General features: G+C 51.0%; 1 protein-coding gene across 12 annotated transcripts; it reads right to left on the minus strand.

Annotated features, from left to right (window-relative positions):
• Positions 1-11,461, minus strand: ANP32E (acidic nuclear phosphoprotein 32 family member E). 12 transcript variants are annotated; one of them, XM_054396989.1, is made up of 8 exons: positions 11,326-11,461; positions 9,071-9,220; positions 8,023-8,145; positions 7,528-7,693; positions 6,020-6,177; positions 5,242-5,296; positions 1,788-1,872; positions 1-22 (listed from the first exon to the last, which is right to left on the minus strand). In XM_054396989.1, the coding sequence occupies exons 1-7, from the start codon at positions 11,389-11,391 to the stop codon at positions 1,805-1,807; spliced, it is 786 nt and encodes a 261-aa protein (XP_054252964.1). In that variant the 5' UTR covers positions 11,392-11,461; the 3' UTR covers positions 1-22; positions 1,788-1,804. The 12 variants fall into 12 exon arrangements, with proteins under 12 accessions (XP_054252964.1, XP_054252972.1, XP_054252967.1 ...); XM_054396997.1 differs by lacking the exon at positions 1-22 and adding an exon at positions 5,582-5,587 and having other exon boundaries at positions 1,113-1,872; positions 6,056-6,165; XM_054396992.1 differs by lacking the exon at positions 1-22 and adding an exon at positions 4,809-4,816 and having other exon boundaries at positions 1,113-1,867.
• Between the last annotated feature and the right edge of the window lie 2,703 nt (positions 11,462-14,164).

Consider the following 14,164-nt stretch of genomic DNA (forward strand, 5'->3'; position numbering starts at 1 on the left):
CTTTTCTAGTCTTTATAGAGAACTTGTTAAAAAAAAAAAAAAAAAAAAAATACATAAAGCAAAAAAAAAAAAAAAAAAAAGCCAAACTTCAGTCAGTTTGTTTCCAAGCCTATTGCCTGCCTCGCCCTGTCCCGGTGCCTTTCCGGCTGGCGACGCTTCACAGCTAGATGAGAAACTATCCTTTAAGGCTCTATTTGGGGAGGGGGGGACACAGAGGAACAACAAAACCACACACAAGAAACTGGGCCTTGCAGAACTTCAACCCTGCAGCATCTTCATGCAAGAGCTGGAAGGCAACGTTTGAAGTCTGCTAGTGTGTGAAACACGTCTGAAATATTCGCAGGTAAGCCATCCGTGGGTGAGTGACTCTTCCTCAGGGTCCAGGATGTCTCCCTCTTCCCCCACATCCCTTTGGTGTCTCCCCCAGTTTAATGGCAGCCCCAGACAGATAGAAAAATAAGTCTCTCGAATAAAGCTGTTTGTGTGATATTTGGTTCAGTATCTATGTGAAAATAATGGGAATTAGGTTGGCAGCAAGAAGATTGCTTTAAAACCCAGATCAGGACTAGAAGAAGCAACGCTGGACATTCACATTTGTTTCACAGTGGCTCAAACAAAGCATTCAATCTTTTTTGGGGGTGCAATTACCACGACCAAACTTGCCACTGGTTTGCAACACAACACATTTCTGCAGCCATCCAGTATAAAAACCCTCCCCGAGCTATTCTCTACTATTTTACAACTCGAGACGTTTTGCCTACAGCCAGATTTGAAAAGGTGACCTGCAGAGAAAGGCCAAACTCATCTTCATCTTTTCCCCTTTTTAGTTTTCTTTAAGGGATCTATAAAAGTGGGAGGGGTGGGGGGAGAGTCAGCTGTAGACCCAGAATGTGCCTGAAGGAGTTACCTGTTAGTGCCTGTGTCACAGGCAAGAGGCTTTCTAGCCACACCATGACTGCTGTAGGATTCCCAGAGTGAGGACATGAGAGCCAAGTGAGGGGAAGTTGAACAAAGACTTGGAGAAAAATGGTTTCAAACCATGGGTTATTTGTTTTTAATACCTGCAATGGATTGTGTGTTCTGGAGAGAAGTTGGGATTACAACCCTTTTTTTTTTTTTTTTATACCAAGAGATGTCCTTGAGGGCATCTAAGTGAGACACTGAACATCTGAAAAGGCAGGAAAACAAAAAGATCTTCCAACCCCACTTTGACTTTAGGATGGAACACATGAAATGGGAGAACAGACTTAAAACTAGTCCAGGAGTCACCTTTTGACATGCTGAAATAAAGGTGTGATCTCCTTGTCAAAGAGAATTCCTGCTACACTCCGGACCAGTCAAATTTCTCCTTTAAAAGGAGACTTCAATTTGCCAGAATTCAGCTTCAACAGAAAAACTTCCACATCTCCAAGAGAGAATCCACAATCTTAACCCCAGCTGAGACAGGTGCTTTAACTCTGGGCTGATGGTGACTGACACAGCAAGCTTGTACAAAATTCAAGAGCTCCAAACAAAAATCTAGGGGAAGGGGTTGGGGGATGGGGGAAGAAAAACTTGACAATGGCTTCAGTGATTAAAAGGGCTGAAAGTTGGTTTCTACATATAGGTTCACTACCAGGCTATTAGATCTTATTTGGAATGATAAAAAGGGGCAAGAATAGTAAAACCACACCTCTCCTATAAAAAGTTAACATATTCTCTTCTGTAGGGACAGCTATGGTACATGGAGACATACAGATCTGCATAATCACTACTGCAGGGTTGGGAACTGAAGACTCTGGTCCTACTTTGTGTCCAGAACAACTTAATCGTCCTCTTCCTCGCCTTCATCTTCAGGGTCTCGTTTCCTCTTCTCCCCTCGGATGCCCTCTGCTAAGGGAGACATGCACAGAGCTCAGACACTGTCATGCCAACCTTCAGAAAAGGCAACTGAAGTGATTGCTGTTTGTTTGGCATCAGGACACTGATCAGAGTCCCAGAACGGAGGAGGCTGGAATGGATCTCTCAAGATCATCCAAGCCCAACCCTCCTGCCAGAGCAGGCCACACAGGGACACATCCAGGTGGGTTTGGAAGCTCTCCAGGGAAGGAGACTGCACCACCTCTCTGGGCAGCCTGCTGCAGGGCTCTGTCACCCTCACAGTGAAAAAGTTTTCCCTCATGGAATGTCCTCTGCTCCAGCTTGCACCCACAGCCCCTTGTCCCGTCACTGGACATCACTGAGGAGAGCCTGGCTCCTCTCTGTGCTGCTTGTGGCTCAAAACCATTATTGGTTTAGCTCACTCTGACAAATTCACACAGGCCACACTCAGCTGGGCATGGTGTGTGCAGCAGTTACTGACAGGAACTCCATTTGGAGAAGTGGTTCAGTTCCCAGGTGTTAGAGGCTGGAGTTTGGGCTGTGGATATGCTGAGGGGCCTGGAGCCCCTCTGTGAGGAGCAAAGGCTGGGGCTGAGAGCCTGGAGAAGAGCAGCCCCAGAGGGGATCTGAGCAATGCTCAGCAAGACCCAAAGGGTAGGGGGAAAGAGGATGGGGCCAGACTCTTAGTGGTGCCCAGGGGCAGAACAAGGAGCAACAGGCAAAAACTGGAACCCATCTGAGCAGAAGGGGAACCTTTGGCTTTGAGGGTGCTGGAGCCCTGGAGCAGGCTGCCCAGAGAGGTTGTGGAGTCTTACTCTCTGGAGAGATTCCACCCCCAGCCACTGTGATCCTGCACAAGCTGCTGTAGGTGACCCTGCTAGAGCAGAGGAGTGGATGAGAGGATTTCAAGGTCCCTTCCAACCCCACCATGCTGGGATTTGGGGATTCAGTAAGATGGAAATGACCCCAACTCCAGCAGCTGCACACACAGCTGCCCAGCAGTCTCTGCTGACAGGAGCAGAGCTCACTCTGGGTTCTCTCAACAAACATCTTGCAGAAACACCTTTTGAGCTTCTCCTTGGGGATCTCCTCAGCCCAGCCAGTGGACTCTGCACTCTTGTGGTGAGATCATGAAGCACAACTCTGCTCAGCCTCGGGGGATCTTCCCCAGCAGTCATTCCCTGGCTCACCAGCCTGCCTGCCTGCTTTGCTGGCTTCCAATACATTGGAAGGCTGCATTTGGACCAAGAGTTGGAAGCATGGCTTCAGAATCTTCATTTTACTCAGTACAAGCCACAGCTCCAGGAACTGCCCCATTAAGCCAGACCAGGAGATGGGGACTGGTCTGGTGAGAAATGCAGGAATTTGCATGGACTTCAGGATTCTCTTCACTCCTGGGAGACCCCCACCTGCAGCACTGTGTCCAGCTCTGGAGCCCCCAACACAAGCTGTTGGAGAGGGTTCAGAGGAAGCCATGAAGATCATCTGAGGCTGAAGCACCTCCCCTATGGGAACAGGCTGAGGGAGTTGGGGCTGTTCAGCCTGGAGAAGAAAAAAGCTTCAAGGAGACCTTAGAGCAGCCTTCCAGTGCCTGAAGGAGCTACAGGAGAGCTGGGGAGGGACTTTGGACAAGGGCTGGGAGTGACAGAGTGAGGGGCAATGGTTTGAAACTGGAGCAGGGGAGATTCAGACTGGAGATTAGGAGAAAGTTCTGCACAGTAAGGGTGGTAAGACCCTGGCACAGGCTGCAAAGGGAGGCTGTGGCTGCCTCCTCCCTGGAGGTGCTCAAGGCCAAGTGGGATGAGGCCCTGAGCACCCTGGGCTGGTGGGAGGTGTCCCTGCCCGTGGAACTGGATGATCTTGAAGGTCCCTTTCAACCCAAACCATTCTAGGATTAAGACAGAAGCTCACTTCCAGATAGTTCTGGGAGAGCCTCACAGCAAGACTCTAGAGGAAAAGCAGCCAATTTTAGGATTTTAGGATGAAGCTTGGTAATTTTTTTACAGAGACTTCAACAGCCACTGACTGGTAGTAACAGGGACTCCTGTCCCATGTCTTATCTCACCACTTGGACCACAGAGATGCCTTCAGCCAAGCCACTCACAAGCCAGGAATCAAGAACAAGCCTCCTGCTTAGAGAGCAACTTCTCCTTCCATGGTCCAGAACAGAGCAGGAGCATCAAACACGAGGCTGCAAAACCCTGACAGCTCACAAACCTCAAACAAGGTGCTTAAAAAAGCCCAAGTGATGGTTGTCCTGTTTATCTTGTGGCAGGTCCTTTGTGAAACACCAAAAGGATAAAAAGAAGAAGTTGTTTCGTGGGGAAAAAAAAAAGAAAAAAAGAAAAACCACAACTTGAATAATCCACTTCTCACAAGCAGGACTTCATGGTCTGCAAAATACCAGGCAGAATGTCTCATCTTCCACACCCTCCATGCCTAAACCTTCTTCAAGCAGGATTAGGGTCACTGGAGACAGGACTCTGGGTTGAGTTTTCCACTTTTGAGGCAACTCCTGGAAGCAGTAGCAGTGCCTACTGGAGAAGCCACTTTCAGCTTAAGGGAAAAAAAGGCAGCAGCTGCTTCTGGGGCTCCATCAGCAGAGCCTCTGGGGCACGGACCAAAGTGCTTTAAATCATCTGCAGGGTGCAGAGTCTTCTTCTCAATCTCCAAATTCCAGCATGGTGGAGTAGGAAGTGACCTCTGGAGATCATCTCATCCACCCCCAACAGCTCCAGCAGGGCACCCAGAGCAGCTTGCCCAGGATCACATCCAGGTGGGGTTGGAAGCTCTCCAGAGGAGATGACTCCACAACCTCTCTGGGCAGCCTCCTCCAGGGCTCCAGCAGCCTCACACCAAACAAGTTTCTCCTGTATGCAGATGGAATCTCCTGGGTTCCAGTTTGTGCCCCTTGCCCCATCCCTGGGCACCACTGAGAAGATCCCAGCCCCATCCTCTTGTCCCCCCACAGCCCCTTTAAGCTCTTGCTGAGCATTGAGAAGATCCCCTCTAGGGCTGCTCTTCCCCAGGCTCAGTAGCCCCAGGGCTCTCAGCCTCAATGCTGGCCAAGGAGCATTTCTGATGGTGTAGGAGATGTCTCTCATTTTAGCAAGCTGCTTGAAGGTATTTGGGAACTGGAATTTCTTCCTTATTTTTATTTTACTCAAGAGCCAGCAAAAAAAAAAAAAAAAATATCCCCCACTGCACAGGACTTTTCTATCTGCTCCAGCTCCTGCTTAAAGCAAACCTAAAACCCTTCCATACCTCCAGAAACAGCCCAGACAAAGAGGGATTTGTGCCCTTACAGTGCACAACCAAACTGGCAAAGTTATGGAAATAGACACAAAAGGTTTAGTGACAACTTTCGACTGGACAGCTTACCTTCCTCCTCCTCCTCACCTCCTTCTTCAACATAGTCATCATCATCTTCTTCATCCTTTACAAAAATGGGGAAATCCTTTTACAATTGTGTTTGGTTTCACATGACATTCAGGAAGTCCCACTTTGTCCAGAGGCCCCACTCCACATTTATATTTCTCAGTGGACACCAGGACAAGGAGATGCAGCCCAACAGGCTCCAGTGCATCAACTCCAATGTGGCTGTTTCCTTACCTTACTCCTCCTCTGCTTGCTTTCAGCACATTCCAGGGGTTGTTTCCCACACTCTTCCCACCACCACTACCAACATTCATGGCAAAGCCCCACATTTATTCCAACAAACCCCAGACTTTTCCATCCATCCTTTTACTCGGAGGGCTAGTGAATTGTTGCTGCTTCCTTCCCTTCTTTCCAGGCTATTTTCCATGCGTTTCCAAACAAAATTAATTGATTCTATGCAATATTTATTCCTGTCCTGGCGATTTCATTGGTAGCAGCTGACAGTTTCACAGCACTGACAGCAGCTTCTCCAGCCCACAGACAACAAAGAGGCTCCACCATCCTGAACTGTTATGGGTGAGATAAGAGGGAAGGAGGTCCTGGGGCTCAGCCAGGACCATCCTCACAGCCAGCAGCCACCCCTCATGTTCAGGCCAGCACTTTACACTCCAGCAACAGCTCCAAAAGGCCTCCTTGTGCCTACCCTCACACACACCCCCCCTGTCTGCATGCAGGCAGCTCCTCTCCACTCCTTGGCTCTGGGAGAGCTGACAGACTTTACCTGAATCTCTTCTTTCATCAGGTATGAAAGACCAACTTCCTCCTCCTCTTCGCCTTCCCCTAAATCTGAACCTCCATCATCTTCATCATCTTCCTCTTCATATTCTCCTGGAGGGCCAGCTTCATCCTCCTCATCATCATCGTCGTCTTCATCTCCTTCTGAAACAGAAGATGCACTGCTCAGCTACAAGTTAAGCCTCATCAACTTCTCTTTACTCAATCTGTAGACCAGTTCCAACCAGTTGTAACTCTTCTCCAGACAGTTTTGGGGCCAGGTGTGGGAAACAGGCTGGGTGTCAATCAAGTGCATCTCCTTCCTTTGCATCCCAAGAAAGGCTCCAATTGGTTTGACATCATCAGTTGGCAGGCAAAACTCACTGCCCAAAGCAGCCCTGTATGCAAGCTGCTGCAAAGGAGCTGAACATTCATTCCCTCAGTGGAAGGGGGAAAGAGGCTTCTCTAGAGAATCAAACCCTCAAACATTTAGAGGCAAAACCAGCTGAAGAGATTCCGTGGATCTTATTTAATCACTCACCAGTGAAACACCAACAGTGCCCTTTCTGTGTCTGCAGCACATTGTACCAGTTAAGCAGATGTGCTGATTTAACACTTTGGAGCCTTTTTCAAGTTAGGAACTCTTCAACTGTTCTCAAATAGCAGCTTTTACTTTCATATTCCAACTACCAACTCTTTGGCTTTCACCAAGTTCTTTGACTCACAGGCTCCAAACTTTGCTGGATCCAAGAGCCCCTCACCGACCACCACCTGGCACAGCAGAGAGTGATTCAAGGCCAAGAACACACTGAGAAACCTCCACCAGCAACAGGAACTTCTTACTTGTGTGCACATTGAGAACATCCAGCACAAAAGGCTCACTGGATTTGCTCCAACACCTCTTGGATGGGCTTTGGATCAGCTCAGGCTGTGGAACTCATCTGTTGGAATGCTGTCTCCAGCTATGCGACCCCCAACGCAAGAGGGACACGGACCTGACGGAGAGGGTCCAGAGGAGGGCCACAAAGATGATCAGAAAGCTGAAGAACCCCACCCACAAAGGTTGAAAGAATTTGGGTTGTTCAGCCTGGAGAACTGAAGGCTCCAGGGAAATCTTAGAGCTGCATTTCAGCATCTGGAAAAGCTACAGAAAGGCTGTTCAGAAGGGGCTGTGGCGACAGGATGGGGGGCAATGGTTTGAAGCTGGAGCAGGCAGATTTAGGTTGGACATTAGGAGGAAGTTCTGCACAATGAGGGTGGGGAGACACTGGAGCAGGTTGCCCAGGGATGTGGTCAAGGCCCCATCCCTGCAGACATTCAAAATCTGACTCAATGTGGCTCTGGGCAGCCTGATCAAGTCGAGGTGTCCCTGCTGTGTGCAGGGGGGGTTGGGCAAGGTGACCCTGGAGGGTCCCTTCCAGCCCAGTGACTGTCAGTGCCTTCTGCAAGTCCCTCTTCACCCCCAAGCTGCATATTTCCATCTTTACTGCAACACAGAAGTTCTGGCCACATTACCCTCATCATCATCATCCTCTGAGTCTGGTGCTTCGTTGTCTTCCTGATCAAAGCCATCCAGATAGGTGATTTGCTGCAGCAGCTCAAAAATGCTGTCCCTGTAATCCTCTAGGTTTGTAATCTCACAGTTGAACAGGTCAAGGCTCTTCAAGTTTTTGAGATTTTGCTGAAAAGAAACAAAAAGGGAGGGTTGTTTGTTTCCTCCCCCCCCCTCTATTTCTTGATTTGGTATTTCCAGATACAGCACAGCAAAAATGTCATTTGATGTGGCTTTCAGCTGAACAGTAAAGACATCACCCTCCTCATCCTTACTGGTTCTTCCATCACACCAGTTTAAACCCCCATTTGCTCTTTCCACTCTGCCTGCTCACACACATGGCCCTCACCACTGTGTCTGCACCATTCTGCTGCTGATGCCAACCAAAAAAAAAAAAAAAAAAACATTTCTTGATTAAATATAAATTTAGGTTTCCTAAAACTCCTCTTCGTACTTACAAGAGCTTCCACAGTGCCAAGATCTTTGATTTTGTTGCCACTTAGATTTAGATATGTGAGATTTGGACACCTCTCTGCAAGGACCTCCAGGCCTCCTGAAATGATGTTGTCACTCAGCTCCAACTATGAGAGGGAAAAGAAATCAGTAGTGAAACAGTTGGCTTCCTACCATGAGATGCAACCCACAGCGTTTTTCACCACCAGAGTGCTGAGGCACTGGAAGGGGTTGCCCAGAGAGGTTGTGGAGGCTCCAAGATTGGAAGTGTTCAAAGCCAAGGCTGGACAGGGACCTGGAGAACCTGCTCTAGCAGGAGGCCCATGGCAGTGGGTTGGAATTAGATGATCTTGAAGGTCCCACCCCAACCCAAACCAGGCTAATTCTATGACTTTTAACCATTTTCAGTTTCATCACAAAGCTGAAGACTTTCAAAGAGTCCCACAAGTTACCAAGCTTTGACCATCAAGAAGTTCCTTTAAGTTTACTTGGAGACTTATAAACCAAAATCCAACTCAAAGGCTAAAAATCTCCCAAATCCAGCTGACTTTCAGAACATGGAATACTGGAATTCCTGGCGAGTTTTTTTACTCTGCCACCAACATCCAAAAGTCCCTTGGAGGTGTTCAAGAAATGTGTGGATATGGCACTGTGGGACATGGATTAATGGCCATGGTGCTGTCGGGGTGATGGTTGGACTCGATGATCTTAGAGGCCTTCTCCAACCTTAATGACTCTGTGACTCTACTTCACCACCTGGGCAACCCAACAGCCTTTCATCAATCCTCAAGACGTGGTTGACCTCCATAATGTCAATCATTTACCAATCTCAAGAGTCATCACCCAAGCCCAATCTGGACATATAAGCAGAGATCCCCCCAAAACAATTGCAGATCTTTAAAAAAAAAAAACAAAACCAACTGATTGATTATGGATTGGATGAAGCAACCACCTCGTGAAGCCCCATCAGTGCCACCCAAGCTCAACTAAGAGCACCAAAAAGCCACAACCACGACTTTGGACTCCTCAAAGCACCACCAGACCCACACATACCTTTCGGAGCTTACTCAAGGTGGGCAGCTTGGCCAGCGACGTCAGCTCTACGTTGGCCATGCTGAGAAACTCCAGTTCTTTGAAGGAGTCATTGAGACCTTCAATCTCACCATTGCTGGACCGACAGTTATCAAGCACCAACTCCGTCACCTTCCAACAGGACAGCAAGTTCAGTCAGCATGACGAAACCCACAGGCTTCACCCAAAGCACAACTTGGGAGGGGATTAAATGTTTGGCTTCATATTGGGGGTTGGGTTAAATTGAGACCAGAAGTTGGGTCAGAATTACTGAGATCCATCTATTCCAAAGAAATTTCCTCGATGCAAGAGCGGTCAAGGCATTGGGACAAGCTGCCCAAGGAGGTGGTGGAGGCACCATCCCTGGAGGCACTCAAGAAATGTGTGGGCATGGAACTGTGGGACATGGTTTAATGGCCATGGTGGTGTGGGGTTGATGGGTGGACTTGATGATCTCAGAGGCCTTTTCCAACCCAAACAATCCTCTGATGCTATGAAATAAAGTAGGTGACAGTTTCCCTTCCTCTGCACACACTTCAAACTCTGCAGAAACCACCAAAATTTACTGATAAGCCATTTCCATCCTGCAGCCCAGGCTTGGAGCTGCCTTTTCTTCCTAACCTCCAATGATTCCACGGTGCATGTTTCAAACCTTCATTTCTCTCCAAACAATCAGCCTTCAGCCCCCACGTTAATCCAGTCATGAGTTCTGCAGGTTAATTAAGCCCAATTAAATAACTTCCTCCTGCCAAAGCCACTGAAACAACCAGCTAATCAATACAGGTCCTACACTTGGAGAAGGGGAAGGAGGAGCAACCAATTAATTCTAAATTATTTTATCTACACTGGAGCATACCACTCTCTACATCAACAAGGTGACTTTTCCTTTTCCCTGTTAAATAACAACATTTTAGGGTCACTGCAGAACCCTCTGAGCTAACTGCAAGAAAAAAAAAATGTATATGATTCTATTTTTCCACCTAAAAACTTTACTCTAAGCAAGCCCGAAGTTTTCAATCAAGCCACCGGCGGTGAGGAGGGGTCCTTCATGGCTTTGCCCAAGCGAGTGCTCTGAGCAGCCTCTCAGCTACCTTGCTGCTGAAAATCCTCTCGAAACGCGAGCTTTTGGGTTAAATCCACACTTTTCACAGCTTTCTCCGCAAATCCGTAGGGAGTTAGATCGATACTGCCTCGCTGACCCATCTGGACTTTACTCCTGGGGCGAGCGAAACGCCAAGAGCTGCTTCTTTCTCCTCCTGACCTCGGTGTAAAACCATCTCCCGGAGCCAGGCGCGGGGCGGTGGGGCCCGTGGGGTGTCCCCAGGGCTGTGGCGTGGGGAACACGTGTGCTCGCCGCGCACATGAGCTCACAAAATTTCATCTTTTTGCCCCAAAAAAACGGGAAGTTGGAAAAGGGAGGAGCATGCGATGGGGCCGAAGGGGTTGGGGGCAACCCCCTCGGTTCTTCCCGAGCCGCTCCCCGTAGAGAAATCCCCCCCCGCGCCCCGAGTTCTTCCCCCGCGGCCGCTCCAGGGAGGGACACCCACCCCCCCCCACTTCACCGGTTCTCTCCACGCCGTCACTTCCCGGAGGGACACACCCCACCCTCCTCCTCCTCCTCCTCCTCCCCGGTTCTCCCCACGCCGCCGCTCCTTGGAGGGTCCCCCTGCGGTTCTCCCCACGCCTCCGCTCCCCATCGTGCTCCCAGAGATGCGGCGGCAGGAAGGCGCGGGACGGAACTGGCCGCGCCACGCAGCGCACGGAGGGAAAGAGGGTGGGGGGCAGAAAGCAACATTAATTAACCAAAAAAAAAAAAAAAAATCACAAAGAAGAGCGAGAGAAGGCCTCAGGATGGACTCGGCGCTGCTGTGACCTGTTTACTATCCGCCGCGCTCGCAACTTGGGAGTCGGGAGGGGGATTAACGGCGGCTGCAAGTTGTGGGCCCGCCTGCGGCCCCTCCGTCAACTTCGAGGGAAGGGAGAAGACCCCGCGGCAGGGCAAAGTTGGCGGTGAGGCGCAGAGGGAAGGCACGGAGGAAGCGGGGGTCCTGCCGCCACCCGCCCTGGGGCCGGCGCCCGGAAGCGCCGCCCGCGCCCCACGGGGCTCCTGCGCCACGGCTGACCCAGATTCAGCACAGCGGCCGGGCCGGGGCCGTGCGGCCTGAAGACGGTGGCGGTCACCCGGTGCGGGGTCGGAAGCAAAAGAGCTATACCCGCCGCCCCCCGCCGCCCCTCACCTTCTCGGGGGCCCGGTTCCTCAACTCCAGGTTGATACGCTTCTTCATCTCCATCGCCCCCCCCATCTCGCTGCACCGCACTGGCGAGGGAGGGCGGCCGAACGCGACGGGGAAGAAACCGCAGGGTCTCTGCTGCTTTTACGGCGGCGGGAGGGAGGCGGGAGTAGGGAGGGGAACGCCGCAGGCAGCCACTGCCGCCGCCCCGCTCCGCACGCAACTCCGACCCCGTCAATGGCCGCCCGCACACTGAGCCTCCATGACATGGCGCATGGCGCCCCCTCCCGTCGCCACGCCCCCAGCCCGGGGCGGGTCTTCCTCCGGGCGCCTAACACTCTCATTGGTCATGCTCTGCCGACGTGAAGCGACGCTCGATTGGCTGATGGAGCTGTCTGTGTCGGCGGCGCGGCCTTTTAAAGAAGGCGGGGTGGGAAAGAAGCGGGGTTCAGGGTTTGGTCGTGTGCGCGCTGCGGGAGCGGGGCTGGAGAGGTGGGGAGAGGAACGTCCTGAGGCTTAAGCAGGGCAAGCGAAGGATTCTGCCTCTGCGCGGGGGTAGGAGGTGACCTGCTAGGAAGCAGCTCTGCAGAGGGGGATCTGGGAGTGCTGGGGGACGTGCCCACGAGCCGTCGAGGTGCCCTCATGGCCAAAGGGGTCTGCTGGGGGCATTCAGAAGAGTGTGGCCAGCAGGCTAAGGGAGGTTCTCCTGACCCGCACAGACCATATCTGGGCTCCCTAGTTCCAGATGAGGCTGAGAGCTACAGGAGAGAGTCCATCAGAGGCTATGAAGATGCTGAGGGGCCAGCAGCAGCTCTGAGAGGAGCAAAGGCTGAGAGCCCTGGAGAAGAGCAGCCCCAGAGGGGATCTGAGCGAAGCTCAGCAAGAGCTAAAGGGGCTGTGGGGTCAGGCTCTGCTCAGTGGTGCCCAAGGGCAGGACAAGGATAATTCATGCTGGATCTTTTTAGTTTCTTTATTTCTCAAACCACAGAAAGCTTTCCTGCTAGCTAAATAATACTCCTGTATTTTAAAAGCAGCATTCAGCTGCTGGAGTGTGTTCTTCAGCTGCTGACTTCCTTAGTGCTCAGTCCAGGCAGCAGCTCTTTGCCAGGCTGGAAGTGTTAGTCCCTCCTGGACAAGCAATTCCAAATATTTACATGTTGATTCCTTTAACTTTGCGACACAAATAACTGGCCACATTTTTTTTTTTTTTTGGCAACTGGGTGGCAGAAGGCAGAAGAGAGGGGAAATAAAACCTCACTCATGGGAATCTCTGCTGGTTTGTTCTGCTTCGTGTAAACCAAGTGGAGAAAATATTTCCTGTCTTGGGATCACATAGGGAGAGTTCAGCCACCCCAGTTCTCTGCTTATTTGTGAAGGGGTTAAAATCACAGCATGGCTCAGTTTGGAAGGGAATTCAGATCATTTACTACAACCTCCCTGCCATGGGCAGGGACACCTCTCAACTGGACTCTGCTGCACGAGGCCTCATTCAACCTGGTTTTGAACAGCTCCAGGGAGGACACAGCCGCAACCTCCCTGGGCAGATTGAAACCATTCCCCCTTGTCCTGTCTCTAGACACCCTCAGGAAAAGTCCCTCTCCAGCCTTCCTACAGGATCCCTTCAGGTGCTGGAAGGCAGCTCTAAGATCCCCCAGGCTGAACACACTCAGCTGTCCTCATAGCAGAGGTGCTTCAGTCCTTGGAACATCCTTGCTCCAGACTCACTCCAGCAGCTGTGTCCTCCTTGTGCTGGCAACACCTTTGGGTCACCAAAGGTTTGATAGAAACCAGCAGAGACCTTGAGAGTCCTTCTGCTTGCTCCTTGCCCTGGAGATAACAAGGAAAGGTTTTCAAGCTCAGTGAGAAATCCTCTTTATGGTAAAGCTGCTTACCCTGTGGAGGTTTGCTGGCCCAGAGGTTTACTGGGAGAACTGGGCAGAGCTGAGGGTTGGGTGAGCATCACAGGGGTGGTGAAAACAAAAGGGCTGAACCTGGGAAAGCAACTGGCTGAGGCTGACTTTGGGTGAGGGCTGAGGAAACCCTGAGGCTTTTCCATGGGAGAGGACCCCAGTGGGATATTGGGTTTCCTCCTGGAAATGCAAATATGTGTTTGCAAGGCAAAAGAATGAGAACAACAACAGTTCCTCACACTCTCACTGCTGCAAGAATGTTTGCAAGTCCCAGCATGGAAAAGGGGAGATATTTGGAGTTCCCCAAAGTGCTGAGGGTGACTGAAGCTGATCCAGCTGGAGTAGAGCTTGGCAGCAGGAAATGATGGTTGTGGGAGGGAAGGGGAATTCAGGGTGAGTGGAAAAAAGCAGTTATCAGCTAAAGAGGTTTTGGTGAATGAGATCAAGCAGTGAGGTCATTTCTATCTGCACATCATTAATGGTCAGGTGGTCATGAACCTGAGGATGGGTTTTGGTCCTTTGCTCTGGTCTTGGTGTTAAACTAAGCTGCAGATCCTCACCTGCAGATCCCTGACTCTCTTGAACTGGAGCCTGGAACACTTCCAGGGAGGAGGAAGCCACAACCTCCCTGGGCAGCTTGTGCCAGAGCCTCACCACCCTCACACTGAAGAACTTCTTCCTCAGCTCCAAACCCTTCCCCCTTGGCCTGTCTCAGACCCCCTCATGCAAAGTCCCTTGGCAGCCTTCCTGCAGGATCCCTTCAGGTACTTGCAGGCAGCTCTAAGCTCCCCTGGAGCCTTCTCCTCTCCAGGCTGCACACTTCCAGCTCCCTCAGCCTGTCCTCACAGCAGAGCTGCCCCAGCCCTTGGCTCATCTTTGTGGCCTCCTCTGGACCCTCTCCAGCATCTCTGTGTCCTCCTTCTGCTGGGGACACC

The sequence above is a fragment of the Indicator indicator genome, chromosome 40 (genome assembly GCF_027791375.1).
Source record: "Indicator indicator isolate 239-I01 chromosome 40, UM_Iind_1.1, whole genome shotgun sequence".
Taxonomy (NCBI): Eukaryota; Metazoa; Chordata; class Aves; order Piciformes; family Indicatoridae; genus Indicator; species Indicator indicator.